Below are 21125 nucleotides of genomic sequence, written 5' to 3'. Positions count from 1 at the left end.
ACTGCGTTTGTCATTTCATACAATCCCCAACAGTTAGTTATCTATAAAAATCAGGGCTAACCCTTGTAGAAGGATGCACTCCAGGACTCTTGACTGTGTACGTTTGTCATCCTAAACCTCCACTTGGTTGCTTCACATGAATTTGTATGATTTAAAAATACAAAAACAGTATAATTATTATCTTAGGCCACTATGATGGACAGCTTAAGGAAGCTGCAATACAAGAATCTACTTACAAAAGTACCAAACATGAAGAGATGAATAGTGTTACTGTTTGGAATGCATAAAACCATTTTGGTCATAATTGTTTACTTTACCCCCATAAAATCAATGATATCTGGGTGTGCATAGTTACCTCAATTACCTTAATTCGATAGTGACCTTGATTCCATATCTGGGTGACACAAAGCTATTTTGGTCACCTTTGTTCATTTCACCCTTCAATAATTTACTGATTAGTGCAGCACACTGCTGAGTCTTTTCCATTATTAGGCACATACTCTCGTCCTTCATCTGGTGCTGAGGTTATCATCGTTGGCTCTGTGCTCGTCCAACGACACCATATCTGCACGGAAGAGCTTAGACTCTAATGTCCTTCTGATGTTCTGCCCCTACTGTGAAAACTTACTAATGTTTTAGGAAGACCACCTAATTAACCTTCTGATTCTACTATGAGACCTAAAAACTTTTTTTTTTCCATAAAACCACTGCTACTACTGCTATGAACCCAACTATTTATTAATATACTTTAACCCAATTATTTATTTACTATACTATTAGAAAGACACATTTTGAGGCATTTTGCTACTAATGTGAGACCTTACTTCTGTTATGAAAACCAATTAGGTTTTAGAGAGACCGTCTAAGGGTTCTATTTCTGCTAAACCAAAATCATGTTCTAGGAGGACCCCTCCAAGGGCATTTTACTTCTGCTATTAGTCCTAACTTATGTTTTAGAAAAGGTTTACCCTAGTCTTTTTGTTTCTGCTCTGAGGCCTTCCTTATTTTTTATTAGGATGCTCCTACCATAGGTATACCAAATCTGTTATTTTTTCATGCTTCTAGTTTGATATAATTCTTACAATTTTAGGGCAGAAATGTAAAAATGTACTGTATTTTTTGAACCATAAGGTGCACTTTTTTCCCCCAAGTAGTTCCCCCAAAAGTAGGTGGAAAATGGGGGATGCATCTTATGGACTGAATACCCTCCTGCACTTCCAAGGGAGGGCCCCAGTAGGCAGCTGCAGTTCCATTTAGCTTGGCAGATTGCCCAGATTACAAAAAACATAAAGCCGTCCACCCCTACATTATCCTATTTATCTGTGCTATGTGCAATGTACAATGTGTTATGTGCTATGTGCAATTTGCAATGTGTATGTGCAATGTCCTATGTGTTATGTGCAATGTGCAATGTGTTATGTACAATGTGTCTTTGCAATGTGCAACCTCTCTCTCGTAAAATATTATTCTGCTATATTTTAATAAATAATTCTTCATACAATTCGGCTCAGAATTTTTTTCTTGTTTTCCTTCTCTAAAACTGGGCGTGTCTTATGGTCAGGTGAGTCTTATGGTCTTTTGGTAATAAACCTAATTTTACTGAGATGTTTGGTGGTCTTTACATGGCATTGTGGTGCATTTGGCTGCTGTAGTTCCAGCTTGAATCTTACAATGAAGAGGTGTTCAGCTGTGTAGGTCTAGAACTGAACAGTGATATGTTTGAGCACCAACAGATAACAATATGCTCCAAATATTCTAAAAATGTTTATCACTAGAATGTGACGTAACAAAGTATCATGTCACATTACACTGCCACCGGGTTACACAACATTTGCATAGAATATGACTGCATCATGCTAAACAATACTCATATGATCATGGTCAATTCTAGTCATAGAAAATAGACCAAATTCAGCTAAGAAAATGATGAAATTAAGCAACAAACCTTTGGGACATAAACCCTGAGGCAAAGTACCTGCACTAAGGAATACCAGGAACGTATAAGAACCCTTCTAATATCTATAGATCACAGCAGATGATCTCACAGATCACAGCTCGGCCAAGGTATGTAACAATTCAAAATGATCACTGTGCAGTTTTTTGCTTCACTTTATAATCTAATTTAGGAATGACTGGAAAGTGCGAGAATAATATGTTTTTATTTGATTGGAAAATTACAATAAACACAAAAATACACATGTATAACTCATTCACCTTTATATATTTACACACCGTCTTTTTATTAATAAAGTTTTGTTAGACATTGCAAATTATAAACATATTTACCACCTTCAACTGCAAATCTTAATACCAGTGTGAAGTGCAAATACTGGCACAGACTACTCTAAAGTAGAATCTAAATTAGTTCAACTTCAAATAGTGCAAAGCAGTTCACTGTACAATCTGAAACTAAAATGTTGAGATAAAATATGCTTAACTTTGCAATACAGCTCAAAGAACAATTTGGGTACAGCATGGTAATACAAAACAGCGTGGTAATACAAAACAAAAAAATATTTAGATGTATCTGCATTTGTTTTTTCACTGTTTGGTAGTAAAACACATCAGCTGCGGTTAATTTTGATCAACCAGCCTGTAGTTAGCAGAATGTACACTCCAACGTTGTTGATTGTTTATCACTACAGATGTCAGGGAGCTGATTATACTCTTTAGATTTCAATCTTTAAGTTTGTAAAGCTGGCTCCTCCATGTGGGACATTTTTATATAGATTGAATCCCAATTTTGGACTGATAGGGATAGCTGGGAAACACCTCAAATAAGTTTCTAGATTTCATACAGACAGGTGACAAAGGTAGCTGTAATCCGGAATCATGGAAGTGTTACTATTGATTTTATGTGTGTTTTAACTTGATTGTTATAAACAGGGCAATTGTTAAGTGTAAATATTGGATTATTGTTATCATATGTTTATTATTTTTTAATGATTGTAAATAAAGAATTTGTACATTTTTAATCAGTGGTAATTATATGCCCATCAAAATTCTAGAGTTTGTTTCAGAAACTATTTTTTTTGTTTCGAGTTCAAGCTTTTTTGCTCAAATTGAACAGAATTTGTTGCACTGTAAGCATAATTGAGTTTGTTTTAAAACCGAATTGTCTTACAATAAAAAATTATAATTTTGGACTGCCACATATTTTAAATTTTCCCACCCTATTACTAATAATATACAGGTAGGTGTAAAAGGAAATTTTATTTATACATATATCATCTCCAAAACAAGACTAACAGCACTGTGTAAAGAAAACTAGTCAGTTTGGTTCATAATGCTGGTCCTTCCATTGTGAAGCCTATTTGTACGAGACTTAAGGATGCAAAGATTAGAGGAGATTCAAATACATACACTAACTTTGTTTTAATGTTTTTCATGAACGCATTTGTAAATTATGCAGAATATTTGAATAAACTATAGTTCAGCTTTAAAAAATGTCTAAGTTTAAACTAGTAAATGTTAGTTAAAAAAAGGCAGTTTTTTGATAATGTGTTGATCTCTGTTATATTGCTGTAACAGTTAGCAATACTCCTAATAACAATCACAGTACCTATAAATATGTGTGTACATTTGTGACATAAGTATGTATTAAAACATTTAGAGTTCAGATTAAATCAACCCTCTTTTTTCATTGCAAAAAAAATTAAACAGCAGACGATTCGTTAGTCAATAAATTAATCTTATCCAGTAGCGCCAGGTGGCACAATGTGATTGGGCAGTCTGCCCATTTAATGAGGCCTGTCGTTAGCACCCTTGTCCGGTATAGCCTCTGTGTTACAGTGTGCTTGGGTGCATTCTTGTATTGGGTTACCATGTTAATGTTAAACCTCTGTTGTCTTGTCACCAGCTAGGACTTGGTACCAACAGCGACCTGGCCTGATTACTGACCTTTGCATGAACTCTGCCTGCCCTGACTTCTGCCTTCTGCCCCATCCTTCTGTACCTTATTTTATCGGACTGACCTTCTTTGTGTTTTGCCTCAGTCTGTATCTGGGTCACGCAATAAAGGTTGTTAAATTAATTCCTGGAGTTGGTTGTACTTTGTGCACCCAGGTGCATTACAGTATAATGGGCAACCACACTACCCAGCCCACCGGTCACACCATGAAAATGCGTGAGTGCCTCCTGAAGATGGCAGGGAAATTACAGGCGCTCTCAGGGCAAGGTCCAGTTCTGTGGTGCCAGTGGAACCTCCAATCACTTTATGTGACAAATTTACAGGGAACAGACTGGACTTCCCCAACTCCTGGGATTCCTGCCTCTTATATTTCCAGCTCTGCCTGATTGCCTCAGGGACAACTCGACAACGCATCAAGTAGTCATCTTCCTCCTCAATGGTGAGCCCTGATGGCACCCCCCTTCAACAGGGACTTAGCCTTCTAATACCCCAGGAGTGTTCTTTACAGTGGGGCCCTCTCATAGGGAAGAGACCTGTCTGATTGTTATCAGCATGGTTAAAACCCCCTTGGTATTAGACCTCCCTTGGTTAAAAGCCCATAACCCTTTGTTTACCTGGGAAATGGGGGGGGATCAAGTGTCAGGCTAACTGTCTCACACAAGTAATGTTAGTACGATCCCTCGAGGTGGCCTATTGAATTACTCATGGAATTTTTGCCCCCTAGGGGGTCATTTGTTTAATTTGACCTGTCCAGAAATAAAGGCCCAGAAAGAGTACATCCAGGAGAACCTAGAGAAAGGATTCATCTGGCCATCCTCTTCCCCTGAAGGAGCTGGCTTCTTTTTTTTGTGGAGAAAAAAGATGGCAGGCTGAGGTCCTGTATTGATTATTGGGCCTGAACAAGATTACATTGAACAACGGTTACCCCCTGCCCCTAATTGAAGACCTTTTTTCTCAGGTCAATGGGGCTCGATTCTTCTCCAAGCTTGATTTGAAGGGGGCCTACAATCTTGTCCGAATTCGGAAGGGTGATGAGTGGGAAGACCATCTTTAACACCAAGGATGGGCACTTTGAATACCTGGTAATGCCCTTTGGTTTGTGTGATGCCCCTGCGGTCTTCCAGGAAATGATGTATTTCAGGAATTTTGGGGGAAGTTTGTGATAGTTTACCTTGATGGCAGTTTGGTCTATTCACCTGATCTTTTCCTCCAACCCAGGTGCGCCAGGTCCTCCAGAAACTCTGGGAGAACTGTCTCTATGCAAAGTTGGAGAAGTGCATCTTTGAGGTACGTGAGGTTGCTTTTTTGGGGTATATTATGTCAGACCATGGGTTGGCTATGGATCCAGGTCCTCCAGAAACTCTGGGAGAACTGTCTCTATGCAAAGTTGGAGAAGTGCATCTTTGAGGTACGTGAGGTTGCTTTTTTGGGGTATATTATGTCAGACCATGGGCTGGTTATGGATCCAACCAAAGTGTCTCTCCTGGAGTGGCCTCAACCCACTGACCTCAAGGGTCTTCAGTGCTTTCGGGGCTTTACAGAAAGTTCATATGGAACTTTTCCTCCATTGTCCACCCTCTGACAAACCTCACCAGCAAAGGGGTGGAACCCTCAACGTGGACACTGGAGGCGTGCAAAGCCTGAAAAGCCCTGAAGAGGGCTTCCTGCGGTGCACCCATATTGGTGCATCCAGTGCACACTCTCCCGTTTATCCTGGAGGTGGATGCTTCGGAGACTGGCGTAGGAGCAGTCCTCTCCCAGTACTCTGGGCAACCGGAGAGGTTGCACCCCGGGCCTTCTTATGCTGGAAGTTCTCTGGAGCTGAGCGTAATTATGACGTGGGCAATAGAGAACTTCTCGGAGTGAAGTAGGCATTTGTGGAATAGAGGCATTGGCTGGAAGGGGTGGAACACCCCAAGACAGTTTATACTGACCACAGGAACAGGAGAGTATATCGAAGGGGCATTTTTTGACATTTTTTGTCACTAATCATTTTCACACCTCATATGTATTTCTCACTCTTGGTAATACCGTATTTTTTGCAGTATAAGACGCACTTTTTCTTCCCCAAAACTGGGGGGGAAAAGTTAGTGCGTCCTATACGACAAAGGTGTGATAAAATAACTAAAATAATATACTCACCCGATACCCGATCCTGCGTGTGTCTCTGGCTGCAGCAGCGTCTGTCTCCTCTTCTCTCTGGCAGCAGCACGTGTCTTCTACTGTCTGTAAAGCAGAGCGAAAGAAGCCGGCACAGCGCCACCTGCTGTTCCCTGTCCTAACTGCCGTACAGTGGAAAAAAAGCACAGAGTGATCAGAAGGGGAATTTGAATGACAGAATGATCAGAAAGGAATTTTGAATGACACAGAGTGATCAGAAAGGGAATTTGAAAGGCATAGAGTGATCAGAAAGGGAATTTGAATGGCACATGAGTGATCAGAAGGGGAATAATCTTTCAAATCTTTTTTTTCTAGATTTTCCTCCTTTAAAATTGGGTGCGTCTTATATTCCGGAGCGTCTTATAGGGCGAAAAATACGGTAATTCCCACATCAATTATGTTTTACCTTAGGAAAAGGTCACTAAAATTTAGTTGTCAGCCTCATTCTTAAACTACAGTGATTGCCTCTTCTACTTTTAACCTTCATAATTTGTTTTTTCTTCTTCCGCCATCATCTTTACTCATTGCACCTGATTTTTTCAAGCTCTCCAAGACTGGAAAAGACAAACTGTTATGGGTGAATATATATGATACAGCAAACCTTTAATGGATTACTTTAAATAACAATTTGCTATTAGTTGTAAAATGTTATCAGTTCTGACCAGATCCATTCTGGGTTTGCTGGATCACCGATGCTCATTTATAATAGTCTATCTTCTCCAGTCTTGGAGAGCTTTAATACATCAGGCCTATAATCTTCACTCCTCAGACTCTCTTGTCAATACTCACCTATCATTCACTGTATAACATTACCTTCCATATTATAAAGTTTTGAAATCGTGACAAATTTATAATTATAAGACTTTTCATATATTTTCCCCTTAATTATTTTAATGCAAGTAAAAAAATGAAAAAATGAAAATTATTGATATGCAGTACCTTCACCATAATCCTCCAGTTGTTTGGACATTGATTTTACAAAATAAAATTCTCTACTCTGAAGGTCTTTCTTCTGTAACTGTTGTTATCTGTAAACCTTTCCCTAATGAATTTTTGGGAAATATACTAGTACTCTCAGTACTATTTCTCAGTACTTGTTGCAGAAAATTCCTTTTAGACAAAAAAGTTGAACTGGGCTCAATGTAAAATTATTGAAGTGAAACGGGTCTGATATAAAAAATTATTTTGTCTTGACTTGCAACTTTTTTGTTTTCACCACTACCAATATATAAAGAAATGCTACTCCAAAGCTCGGTAATGAAGGAAAAGACCATAGCAGCTTTACTGCAAGTTAAGGATAGTAATTTGAAATTAGGCCAGTGATGGAATTTAACCTGTCTGTGTTCCCTTTGCAGTCTCTTTATAAAGCAAACCTAGCTGCAAGTGAAGAGAGTTTGCCAGGCGTGACAGACACGCAAGTGGTTGATTTTTAAGCCATAGAAAAGTGTTAATTTTTGAGCAGCCGTTATGCAAGGAGTTTTGACTTCAGAAAATGGCACACTAGTTATAAAATTTATTCTTCGTGGGCTTGCTAGTAATCCAAAAATTCAATTTGTTCTTTTCCTTGTCTTTTTGCTTGTGTATATTATCATTTTTATTGGAAATCTCCTTATCATTGTTCTTATTTTAACAGACACCAAACTTCATACTCCAATGTATTTCTTTCTTGCAAACCTCTCTTGTCTAGATATCTGTTATTCCACTACAACTGTACCAAGGATACTAAGGGATTTGGTGTCAGCAAAGAAAATAATCTCCTATGCAGAATGTGCAACACAACTATACGTGAATGTGTGCTTAGGGGTAACTGAGTGCATTCTGCTTGCCATAATGGCTTATGATCGTTATGTAGCTATATGTTATCCATTATACTATACTACCATCATGAGTAATGCAATTTGTATCAGAACAGTTACTGGTATGTGGTTATCTGGATTTCTTTGTCCTATTACACATGTGATTCTTACACTTAACGTAGATCTTTGTGGGAACAATGAAATAAATAATTTTCTTTGTGATATACCAGAAATCTTATCACTGTCATGTGAAAACACTATTGTCATTGAATTAGTTATCTTCGTAACTGGTGTGGTTGTTCTAATGATTCCTGTCACATTTATTGCAGTTTCATATGTTCGAATAATCCTAAGTATTCTTAAAATTGCATCATCAGAAGGACGGAGAAAAACATTTTCTACATGTGGATCTCATATTATAGTTGTGACAATATTTTATGGTTCTGCTATGGCTGACTACATGAAACCAAAGTCAAGTTCAAAATCCGGAACAGACAAATTTATTACTGCATTTTATTGCATTTTAACACCAGTGCTAAATCCTCCAATTTATACCCTTAGAAATAATGAAGTTAAATCAGCTTTTCTAAAATGTAAAAGTAGATTTTTTTCTGGTATAAGTAGGACATTTTCTCACCATTAGGCAATAGGAGTTACTGTATGTCTATAAAATTATATGTTTACACTTATCAACAGATATTTGACAGACATTATTTGAGATATTTGAGAAAGACAGCCAGGGCTTCCACCAGGAAATTATGCTGAGTGAACCAGAAAGTTTATTCATATCGAATTCATAGACTTCGATCTGACAGGCATATCAGAATCCATTCAGTGACTAATTTTAATAATCATAACTGAAAGGGGAGTTGCAGGATGACTTTATTATAATTTAAATACAAATTTTCTTCCTTTTTGCAGCAGTGTAGCATATATTTTTTTGCATATACTACAATAATTTTGCCATATTCCAGGCAATATTTTATATTGACATACTTTATCAAAATGTAATTTCTGCAGAATGATTTTAAAAAGTAATGGAAAAGAATTTTCATCAATTGTATATATTCAAATATAAACCAATCTGAATATAAAGTTTGGTACTTCATTTTACCGGCAAAAACAGAAAAAAAGTATTGTCTAAAGTGTAAACCTAGGGCAAAAAATTAACAAAGTTATGGGGGTGTGCAATTTTAACACATTTATTTAAAGGAGAATATAATGGGCCTGATTTATTGAAGATCTCCAAGGCTGGTGAGAATACACTTTCATTAGTGAACCTGGGTGATCCAGCAAACCTTAAATGGATTTCTCAAGACATTTGCTATTTATTAGCAAATGTTTTCAATCCTGGCTTAGATCCATTTTAGGTTTGCTGGATCACACAGGGTTGCTGATCAAGGTGTAGCCCCCTCCATGCATCTTACCAACCACAATCCCTTCATAGACCTTATACACCACCTCAACAACCACTCATGCTCCCCAGCCTTACCAACAAAACCTTTGCAATAGGGAGGGTGGGCAGATGACTTTTCTTTAAGCTTCCCAGCTCCTAACCAAAAGTTTCTCTCCCCCCTCTATCTTGAAATTCCACTTATCTATCTCACCTTACCAACCTCAACCAATCAGGTAAGCCAGATCAATTTGCTTCTAATTTCCTTTAACCCTTAACTCTCTGCAACTCCCCTTTTCACCCTGTCATACAGCCACTCTGTTCATTGCCTTTTACAATGCTCTAGGCCTTACTGTCTGAACTTTATTTTTTATATTTTTACATGTACACAGTAATGCAAAATGAAGATTTAAAATATGCCTCCTACCTGTGATTGAACCTTAAAGAGGCCCTTTCTACACAGATCACTACCGAACACCACTTTTTGGCTTTCACTTAAACAGTTGAGGTTAGGGAGACTTTTTTGAATATGATTCTAATAAAGTTTTTGGTACCAAAAGTGCTAATGCAAAAAAAAAACATGTTGAAAGCATATTAACTATTCTCTTTTGTTGCACAAATTTGACTGTCATTCTTGTTGTCTTTCGATTAGTGAATGAAACAATGAAAGCAATAAATGAATAATAACTTGTACAGCTCTCAATGCCAGACATTACCAAATGGCAAACAAAATCATTACTCATCATGAGTACATTTATGATAGTTTTGAATATTTAAGTGTTTATGTAACCATCCCAAAAAGCCCAGCATGCCAGGGTGGAGGGTGTTTCCACATGACAAGTAGACATATAGGAAGAACAAGAACCTTTCATAAAGGCTTCCTATGGACAAGTCTACTGGATTTGTTTCACTATTATTGTAATTTTTACTTTTAAGACATAACGAGTTCAATTGGGTCTGTTAAAAAAGTTCAGGATAACAGTTGTTAAATATTTATGTAGTCAAAAGACCAATTAATTTATTATTAAACTTAATGATTTTGATTGCATTGCCAATTTTATCAAACATTATCAAACATGCATATGCATTACATTTCTAACTGCAGATAAATAAATAATTGTTTAATAATTTCTTTTTAATAAAATGATATACAACACTGATACATTTGAGACAAACTCCCTAAAGTATAACATGCCATTTAGAAACATTCCTGTATTATAAAGCACTCTTCAAATAGCAGTCTCTTAAGAAACAGGCAAAGCAGAAGTATAAGAAGATATGTGGCATCCACGGTTCATGAAGTGCCCCATTGTCTTTTTACCGGACAAATCTGTGCATGTATATTAAGTCAAATTGAAAATTTTTGTAATTCATCATTTACTTTATCCTTTACCAAATATTTGTTTTGCTATTATTTTTTTACAATCTGCAAAATGTCAAGAAATGTCACAGTGATTGTTGATTTCATTCTTCTTGGACTTTCCAGTAATCCAGAAACTCAAATTATTCTCTTTTTTATCTTTTTACTTGCATATGCTATTATCTTGACTGGAAATATACTGTTTATTATTTTAATTATAACATACACCACCCTACATACTCCTATGTATTTTTTTCTTTCAAATCTCTCCTTTTTGGATCTCTGTTATTCAACTTCAATTGTACCAAGGATGCTCAGGGATTTAATGTCAGCGAAAAAGATAATTTCTTATGAGGAATGTGCAACACAGATGTACTTTTCTCTTTCCTTGGGAGAAACAGAATGTATTCTTCTAGCAGTAATGGCATATGATCGCTATGTTGCAGTATGTTATCCATTACAATACACTACCATCATGAATAAGATGGTCTGTATTAAAATAGCTGCTGGTACCTGGATATGTGGATTTTTTCTTTCTATTTCTCATGTGGCCCTTACACTAAATATAGATCTTTGTAGGAACAATGTAATAAATCATTTTCTATGTGAAGTACCAGCAATCCTAGCTCTGTCATGTGAAAGTGTTGTTTTAGTGGAATTTGCCATTTTAGTGGTTGGTGTGATTATTCTTATGACTCCTGTCACAATTATCACAATGTCATATATTAAAATAATATTATGCATTATTAAAATTAAATCATCAGGTGGCCGTAGGAAAGCTTTTTCTACATGTGGGTCTCATATGATGGTTGTGACAATATTTTATGGTTCGGCTATGGCTGCTTACATGAAACCTAGATCAAGCTCAATACCAGAAACAGATAAAGTGGTTGCTATTTTTTATGAAATTGTACCCCCAATGTTAAACCCAATTATTTATACTCTCAGAAATAATGATGTTAAAGTGTTATTTAAAAAACTTAGAAATATGCACTATTTTAGTGACAACAGAGGAAAGGTATTCATAGATGTCAGATGAATATTTAAATACCAAAACAATGGGAGACTGCAATTGCTGAAGTGTAGAAGTACAACCTACCCTTTACGAAAATATATAAAATCAGTAAACACTGCACTTTCCAGTCTGTTCTTAGCATTTCCAGTGCTATGTTGTTTTCCAAACTCTACTAAAATACAGTAGATCACTAAACACAATGGGCCTAATATATTAAAGCTCTCCAAGGCTGGAAAAGATACACTTTCATCAGTGAACAGGGGTGATCCAGCAAACTGGGAAGGGATCTAACAAAAAGGAGCCACAATCGGGATTACCACTAAGGAGGTATAAACCTTTAGAAAATCAACCCCAATGCACTCAACTGTACAAAACGTTCCAAGGGAAAGTTAGAGGCAATAACAAAACTGAAGCTGTAGCTGATCTGACTTACTAAAGAAGTTTAGGCTGTTCATAGAGCAAGGTCAAATATTGATCTGCAAGGTAAATTTCTTGCATATGCAGACCACCCTAGAAAATGCCAATAGATGAAGTTGAAACTAAATGACCGACAGAACAGAAAGTAATTAGCTGACTGAAGAGGGCCAGGACAGGAAAGATAGGAAGACTGGGTAGGATGTTCCTTGTAGTCCATCGGACAGGAAATGAAGTGGGCCTTAACACACGGGATGCAGCCTCTAATCTCACCTGTATAGAAGTCAAATTGTGCACAGAAATGGGAATGGGAGTGGACAGGTGTGAACTATCTACAACTGTGCATAAGAAAGGTAAAACTGGAATTCATCTGAAACTGTTTTTTTTTTTCTTTTTTACAGTGATACCCTTTCCAAATATAAGGGGTCAATTTATGAAATGGTGAATGTGACTTTTACCAAACATTCTCTGGTGATCAATTATTGCAGTCATCTACAATGTTTGCTGATAATCAGATTCAGTGCTTGAAAAAGAAACACATAAATGTTTAGCTTTAGCCGAATAATTAAAATCAGAAACAGAATTGTTGTGTAAAAAGGAAAAATGTAAAACATCTCCCCAAAGGTATAGGGTGTACCCTTAGGAATACCATTCATGCTATAATACCAGCTATTTTAAACAATAAATCACAGCTGATTTTATTTTGTTTACATTTACAGCCAAGAAATGTCTGAGTTTGAGTTCCAAATAAACAAACTATATCTGCAATTCATTTTTATAAAAAAAACGGTTTTATTAACCACCTGGGCGTTACACTGAGGTCTAGATTTCTGTTCCAAAAGCGTTACAGGTTTTAATGAATTTTTTTTTTTTCAAGGGGCCTCTTCATCAAGAATGCAGCAAGAACATACAGTTTGGTCCAGTGAATAATCAATAGGGTTCCAATATTTTTCTTTTATTGATATTTCTTCTTTAAATTTTCAGCAATGTTTAAATTGCAATAGTAAGCCAATGCTGCCAAATAATTTAATAAAGACAATATGATTTTGTGTTTTGATTTATATACATTAATTAAACATTTGTGTGGTAGTCCCCTTTATATACATTAATTAAACATTTGTGTGGTAGTCCCCACTGTATGGTAACTGCACTTGGGAATACTATGATTTCATTTATAAGGGCCTTTCTGAGAGTAACAATAAAGCACAGCTGGTGATTTCACAGTTTGCATAGTCAGACGAGGTATGTTTATACATAGTCAGACGAGGTATGGTTTGAAATGAGTGCAATTACATTTAAAAAGCTTTCATGCTAATACTAACACTGACATTTTGCTTTTTGAGATTTTTCTTTACCTGTTTACAGTTAGTTATTTGTATTTTATGAACAAAAAATTACATCTGTCACCTATAAATAACAAGTTGTCACTTACAGGTAAAAGATGTACTGTTTTTATATATAAGTATATATATAATGCAAGTTATCAATTACATATATCTCTGTATGGTAATCCACTAACTTGTATTTTAGGTAACATTGTGGTTAATTCATTATTGAGTTTGAGCCATTCACTTAACAAAGTGAATTTTTACCCATGTAATGTACATTACATTTTGTTTGGTGAATGTGATGAAAATTTTGCAAATAATACCCAATCATTGGTAGGGAATTATAAAACATTGGGATTTATGCTTGTGCGTTTTTGGAAGGTTGAATGTAGCAGAATTTCATACCATTCATTCAAGCTAAGTGAACCATTAGAAATATTTAAAATGCCTTGGCTGAGCATAATAATTGTTCTCTATTATTTCCTTTATCAAATACTTCTAGTGTTGATTTACACTTTCATTACCTCAAGGAAATCTTCATGGCTCTCCTGTCCTAAATTATTATACTGTATACCCTATTGATAAATTAGAAGCCAAGAGACAGAGAAAATCTGATGCCATGGGGCACGGCTAGGTTAGGAATGTGAGCAGCTATGTCTAATCTAGTTTGTAACTCCCTCGATGCACTGTGCAAGGTAGTTTAGTTACATCTGTGTGGCCGACCAGGCACTGCCGGGATGTTTTTTTTTATATCTCTTCTGTTCAACATAACCTTTTAATTGGCCTCAAGGAGATAGGGTGGCCTATATTATAATATATCTATCAAGGATCAAGTGGTCTAAAGGATTGTAGTCAGTATTGGGAAATGTATAAGAATACTATTGGTATATATCACTGTATTTAAATAATTCTGCAATTAAAAAATGTTTCTACATAAAAACAAATGACCTTTAAGAATAGAATACCTACAGAGAATACCTTTTTTGCAAAAAATGCAGAGCCACTGTCACTTCTTCTGAACTGTGCTGGAAAAAAACAATGGTATCTTCTGTAAACTCCTCATCCCCCTCATGTAAGGGAATTAAAGAAAGTCAAACATATTTGTAGTGCAGCCTAGGTGACAAGTATGGCTTCCTTATTAATTTCCCAGTTATAGTGCGCATAGCCAGGATAAGCCAGTGCAAAAAGAGAGGAAAATGGTCAGGGAAAAAGAAATGTTGCTCTCACATTCCAGATGTAAAATGAGTTTTTTTGTGTGTTAATATATTCTTAAGGATGCATGTTGTTAAAAATGCATTTCGCTTTCAAATTTTTAAGAATGCCTATCAAAAATCATACAGTTGTGGTGGAATTTATTCTTCTTGGACTTTCTAGTCATCCCAAAATTCAAGTAATTCTTTTTCTTATCTTCATGATTGGCTATATGATCATTTTAATTGGAAACATTACCTTTGTTATCGTGATTTTAAAAGATGCCAGTCTTCATACTCCAATGTATTTTTTTCTTTTAAACCTCTCTTTTCTGGATCTCTGTTTTTCAACCTCAATCATTCCAAGGATGTTAAGGGATCTGTTGGCAGTTAAAAATACAATATCTTATGGGGAGTGTGCAACACAGATGTACATTTCTCTCTCTTTTGGTGAAACTGAGTGTATTTTGCTTGCCATAATGGCATATGATCGCTATGTAGCTATTTGTTATCCATTACACTATACCGCTATCATGAGTAAGATGGTCTGCGTCAGAATAGCTGCTGGAACCTGGATATGTGGATTTATTCTTTCAATTTCTCATGTTGCGCTTACACTTAATGTTGATCTTTGTGGAAATAATGAAATAAATCATTTTTTATGTGAAGTACCAGAAATCCTGTCTCTATCATGTGATAATATTATCTTAGTTGAATTCATTATTTTTGTGGTAGGTGTGATTATTTTGATGACTCCAGTCACATTTATTGCATTGTCATATTTGAAAATACTTTTAAGTATCCTTAAAATTGCATCATCGACTGGACGAAGAAAAGCCTTTTCTACTTGTGGATCCCATATGATCGTTGTGACGATATTTTATGGTTCATGTATGGCTGCTTACATGAAACCAAGGTCAAGCTCAGAACCTGGAAAAGACAAAGTGATTGCCATATTTTATACAATTGTTCCTCCAATGTTAAACCCAATTATTTATACTCTTAGAAATAATAATGTTAAAGCAGCTTTACTCAAATTAAATAGAAGACATTTTTTGTGGTAATTAGGAAAGGGGAGGTAATGTGTGTTTTTGCATATATCATCAGTATATATACAATCAACAAAATCACAATTCTGTACCGCTGGGTTTGTGACTCATAATTCCCATCAGACAATAGGACTAGGTTATTTATTGTTTAATCAAGTCAGAATTAATGGGATTAGTAAAGGAATATAGGCTGTTTATTTATAAAAGTAAATTATCATTTTAAAAGGACATTTTTTGCTTAGCTTAGTGCATGAGATGATGCATTTCTGAATATAACTATACATTCACGTGTAAGTGAAATTCCTTTGCAAGGTGAAAGTTTATTTTCAAGTGAATACCATCCCCAATTATGCAGGTGTGTGTCTAAGATGCTAAACAAATGCACAGGTTGTATTCCATTACAGCAATGAATTGCAGACATAGCTATCCAAGCCTTTCAGCCAGGATGGTTTATAACAGGGGTCACCAACCCCTTGTCTGTGGCCCACTAGTGGGCCGTGGCCATCTGACAGGTGGGCTGGGGCTCTGGCCCCCCCGTGGGGTCAGGAGAAGGACTGCGCTTGAGGGGGCGCACTGGCCAGAGCCGCGAACCATGTCTGTTGTACGCATCGCAAGCTCAGGGCGGTGGGCCACTCTCCCATCCCAGGCTAGGACTGGAAGTTTCTTCCCCTTTGAGTGACATACGGCTCCCCGCGCATACACTATCTGGAGTTTGTAAGATTAGTGGTCCGCGAGCCCTAAAAGGTTTGGGACCACTGGTTTATAGGCTCAATAGGAAGGAGTTATTCCTTACCTCCAAATAATAACTTTAACACTAGCCTTGATCTACACAAACAACAGTGGCCAATCTTTCCTAAGTAATTACTTTTTAAACATTTTTCCTCTTTTAGACATCAACTCCATTCACTATATGTAATCCTTTTACACAGCACAGCACGAGTTTTCAAATCTTTGTTCCAAGATAGGTTACAGACTTCCATTTTACTTTGTTCATCTTGTAAAGAAAAGTTATGACCTTAATTCAGTCGTTCACTATTAAACTCAAATGATCATTTTAAAATGGCACAGAGATAGCTGCTGTTTGCCCTAGACCTCCTCTGCAGCTAGCATGGAAACCACCAAATGCAGAGCTGTATGAGGGACGGGGGTACAGACCAGGTCCAGGTTCCCATGAGGGCATGAAGAAGAGTGGAAACAAGAAGTTTTAAATAAATGCAAAAAAAATGTATATAATTCAAAATATTATTCAAAATATTTGCTGATTGCCAACCTGTGAGAAAAAAAAAAACAATGTTGTGCTATATTGCAGCCTCGTAATTTCAACATAATTTCATTTTAATGTTACGCTAACAATTTATGATAACTGCTTAATTTTCCCTTGTGTGTTTGTAGTGTTAAAAAGGGAATAGAGCTTTCCTACAGCAAAGCATAGTAATCCCTAAAGTGATACCAATGTAATCATCAGATTGTGTTGATTATGTTTTATTGTAAATTATGTATTATATTCTGCATTGAAAAAAAATTGTACTAAATTTGCTTTTTTTATTTTTTAAATAACCCAAATAAATGAAAAAAAAATTGTATCAAAATTTATGATCAATTAAACATAATTATCAGACTCAAAAATACTGCTACTTAAGGGTAGACTACAAATGCTAAAAAGTACACGTGCAGAACTGAGGTATCAGCAACAAAAAACATTGTGGGATTTAGAGAAAAATGTAAGGAGTAAAAGGCAAAGGTACTCATTAAGCTCATATATCTCATGTTAAAATGTAAAATAATGATAAACCTTTGGATAGTAGGTATCTCTCCTTGTTAACTCATAGTGTTGTTGTTCGAACTCGGGTCATCCTAATGTTCGACCCAAATATGGCTCTTCGAATTCAGGTGGACCCGACCCTAATTTTGTTGGATTCCATACCCCGAATTCGACCCTCCCACAATGCCTTGGGACCTCCCCCATGATGCCTAGGGCCCTCCAATAACAGCAGTGATGCTCCCCTCCATGTTTGTTGTGGCAGGCAGCCGATTGGCTGTCTGTCACTGCATGCCACACAGGCAGTCATTGGCCTATATAAGGCCAGGCCATGCCTGCATTTACCACTCCTGACAGAGATTTGCTAGCATCACAACCTTTCTGTGCTGCTTGGCTTGCTTTGTCAAAGTGTGATTGTTTCACTGTTAGCTAGATAGATAGATAGATTGATAGATAGATAAATAGTCAGTCAGTGTGTTACATATACGCAGCCAGAGGCAGGGTAAAAAAATACAGATATTTAATTCTGATACCACTTGCATACAAATATTTAATTATGAATCACAGCTCCATTACAAGTGATATAGGCCTCAAAGTAGATAGAGGCAGAGGGCCCTGAGGGAGATGCTCAGAAAGAAAAATTAGCCAGTTACACAGATCCATTGCAAGTTATAGAACCCAGAGACAGAGTAGAGGTAGAGGGCCACTAGGGGGAGAAGTAGAAGGAGATGCCGAAAGCTGTGGACGTGCTCTTCCCATCAAGGTGTAAGCAGGCCGTGCAGCAGTTGACGACTAATCAGTACACTCTGCTGAGGGGGTGTTGAAGTCATTGCCGATCCAAGCCTTATTAATTTTAATAAAAGTGACTCGGTCAACATTTTCTGCGGAGAGCCGAATCTCCTTGTCACTCACTACGCCCTTAGCTGCACTGAACGTTCTTTCAGATAACACACTTGTGGCCGAGTAGGCAAGGATCTGAATGGCATGTTCTGCCACCTCCGGCCACTGCTCAAGCTTGGATACCCAGTAGCCCAGTGGGTCCTGGCTTTGCAGGTTGCAGATGTCCCATGCAGAGTTCAGGTATTCCTGCACCATGACTGAGTACCGCTGCTGAGTGTCATTGGCAATTGCTGCACGACTGCCAGCTTGCTTCCGCTGAAAAAAAGCCTGCATAGTTTGGCTTAGACGACCTCTGCCGCCCATGCCGACCTCTACCAATGCTTAAAGCAGTTGTTTGGCTCCCATGGCTGGTGGAACTACCAAAGGGATCCCTGGTGCTCCTGCTGCTGGCAGCCGGAAAGGCTGAGCACAAGTCCCTTACAAGCACTTCTTGGTAGTGCTGCATTTTAGGTCCCCCGTATTGGGGCAAGATCAATTGTTGTATCTCAGGCTTGTAACGTGGATCCAGTAACGAAGCAATCCAATAGTCGTCACTCTTTGTTTTTATGTGTTGAATGCGTGGATCTTTGGCTTTGCACTCTTGCATGAAGGCTGTCATGTGGCTCAAACTACCCACAGCTGAGGTAATTCTGGACCCACTCTCCTGTGGGTCGAACAGCAGCAAAGGTCGTCCTCCTCCTCCACCTGGTCTTGCCATCCACGGAACATGGCCCCTTGTGTTTGGCTGGATGGATGCCATGTACCCTCAATATCCTCCTCTGCCCCTTCCTCCCCTTCTCCCATGCTTGCAATGTTCACCTCATCCTCCTCCACCTCTCCTACCTGGATTTGTGGTGCACTATGTCTAGTAGGCACGTATGTCCGAGATGATGTTTGAAACGTTTCTTGATGCAGCGTCTGCTCTGTGTCGTGTCCGAGATCCACCATCATCTGTTCCAGCAGGCATATGATGGGGATGGTGTCACTGACACAGGCCTGATCTCTGTTGATCATCCTGGTGGTCTCTTCAAAAGGTGACAATACAGTGCACAAGTCCTCAATTTGCAGCCACTCTGCAGGGCTGAAGAAAGGTAGTATAGGTATACGTCTGAAACGAACAGACTCTGCCACATAATCCTCTCCATGGCAAAGTGTCCCTGGAGGAAGAGGTTGAGGCACAAGAGTCAAAGGAGGAGGTGAAAGTGGAGGTTGAGGAGGAAATTGCATGGCAATGTGCTCTGGGCGGAGGTAGGTATGCAGGCCTTGCTGCAGCTGCATCTTCCCATGCTGCCACCAAAGTTACCCAGTGAGCTGTATAGGAAATATATCTTCCCACTCCATGCTTGCTCGACCAACCAATGCAAAGCAGGAACACATTTTTCTGCAAAAAACTGTCCCTTAGGCATAACGTACTGTGGGTTCGTGCAGAGAAATGCGTAACGGATCACATTGGAGTCCACCAGCCGGTAAGGGAGGAGCTCTAACGCAATCAGCTGTGCAATTGACGCATTGATTAGCTTTGTTTTGGGGTCATTTGGGCCATATTTCGTCTTCTGCTCCAGCATCTGGGGGATGGAAGGTTGGATGCTGCTAATGCTAACCACAGAAAGGTTGGACCATGGGGTAGAAGTTGTGGGGGATAGCAATGATGCCTAGTCTTGACCGCTAGCAATGTGACAAACAGCAGCTGATCTGCGTTGGAGCTCCTGCTCACCGCTGGTGGAGCCTGAAAAAGGTAATGCTCGGGTTACCGGGTGGTGGCTTTTTAAATGTGTGCTCATGCAACTTGTTCCAAGTTTGTTTGGGTTTTTGCCTCGTTTCAAGTGATGAGCACACAGTTTGCAGATGACCATAGTGTTGTCATCACTATGGACATTAAAAAATGCCCACATGGGTGAACATCTAACTGGGCCGAAAGATGCTCTCGAGCTGGTGCTCGTGGTGGTGGTCCGCGGTTGTTGAATAGCTGTGGTGACAGGCTTCCGACGATGGACGACTATGACTTGTCTCACTGGTACATGAAGAATGCAGAGTGTGGGCAGCTTTTACCCTCTTCCTCCCTCTCCCCCTTTGAGGCCGCTCTCCTCCTCTTCCTTCTCCTCCTCTTCTTCCTGCCTATTATGATCCCCTTGCCACATGATCCCCTTACCACATCATCTGTAAAAATAAATCAGGGTATATCTGTGTTTTGGAATTATACTAGTATTTATGTAACTGACCAATTGATTCTCCCTGAAAAAAAGTTAAATATTTGGTATGTTTAATTCCAAATTAGAAGAAAATGTTTCATCTTCTAATTTCATATGTGATCCCAACCTAAATACAAACCAAACTTCTTTTCAAAAATGGGACTTTTTAGGCATCAAAGTCAACACATAATGAAGTTAAAATTCCAAATATTAATGAAACTAAATCATATTCCAGAAACAAAACTATATATCAAATTTTAAAATTACATTGCAATGTTCTAGATAAGTATTTAATGTGTTTCACAGACAAAAGAGTCCACTTCTTTAGGAAAAGTAAGAGATATACAGTTAGGTCTATAAATATTTGGACAGAGACAACTTTTTTTCTAATTTTTGTTCTGTACATTACCACAATTTATTTTAAATGTAACAACTTAGATGCAGTTGAACTGCAGACTTTCAGCTTTAATTTAGTGGGTTGAAGAAAAAGATTGCATAAAAATTTGAGGAAGTAAAGCCTTTTTTAATACAATTACTTCATTTCAGGAGTTTAAAAGTAATTGGACAAATTGAAAAGCTGTTAGGCCTGGCAGAGCATTACCAAAGAGGAAACCCAGCATCTGGTGATGTCCATGAGTACAAGACTACAGGCTGTCTTTGCCAGCAAAGGGTTTTCAACCAAG

At 37.8% G+C, this 21125-nt stretch overlaps 3 protein-coding genes across 3 annotated transcripts; all 3 read left to right on the top strand.

Moving 5' to 3' along the window:
* The first annotated feature begins 7537 nt into the window (after nt 1-7537).
* LOC140336066 (olfactory receptor 2D2-like) lies at nt 7538-8509 on the top strand. Its single transcript, XM_072419119.1, has one exon. It carries the CDS (start codon nt 7538-7540, stop codon nt 8507-8509), a length of 972 nt encoding a protein of 323 aa, XP_072275220.1.
* Nucleotides 8510-10692: 2183 nt separating this feature from the next.
* On the top strand, nt 10693-11658 carry LOC140336065 (olfactory receptor 5AR1-like). Its single transcript, XM_072419118.1, has one exon. It carries the CDS (start codon nt 10693-10695, stop codon nt 11656-11658), a length of 966 nt encoding a protein of 321 aa, XP_072275219.1.
* A 3036-nt stretch (nt 11659-14694) lies between these two features.
* On the top strand, nt 14695-15630 carry LOC140336064 (olfactory receptor 5AR1-like). Its single transcript, XM_072419117.1, has one exon. It carries the CDS (start codon nt 14695-14697, stop codon nt 15628-15630), a length of 936 nt encoding a protein of 311 aa, XP_072275218.1.
* The last annotated feature ends 5495 nt before the right edge of the window (nt 15631-21125 follow it).

This window comes from Pyxicephalus adspersus, chromosome 7 (genome assembly GCF_032062135.1).
Source record: "Pyxicephalus adspersus chromosome 7, UCB_Pads_2.0, whole genome shotgun sequence".
In the NCBI taxonomy this organism is placed as follows: Eukaryota; Metazoa; Chordata; class Amphibia; order Anura; family Pyxicephalidae; genus Pyxicephalus; species Pyxicephalus adspersus.
The sequence above is the reverse complement of the archived record's forward strand: the minus strand, read 5'-3'. Positions and strand labels throughout refer to the sequence as shown.

Coding starts and splice junctions, on each gene's coding strand:
- LOC140336065 (XM_072419118.1), top strand. CDS start 10,693: ATGTCAAGAAATGTCACAGTGATTGTTGATTTCATTCTTCTTGGACTT.
- LOC140336064 (XM_072419117.1), top strand. CDS start 14,695: ATGCCTATCAAAAATCATACAGTTGTGGTGGAATTTATTCTTCTTGGA.
- LOC140336066 (XM_072419119.1), top strand. CDS start 7,538: ATGCAAGGAGTTTTGACTTCAGAAAATGGCACACTAGTTATAAAATTT.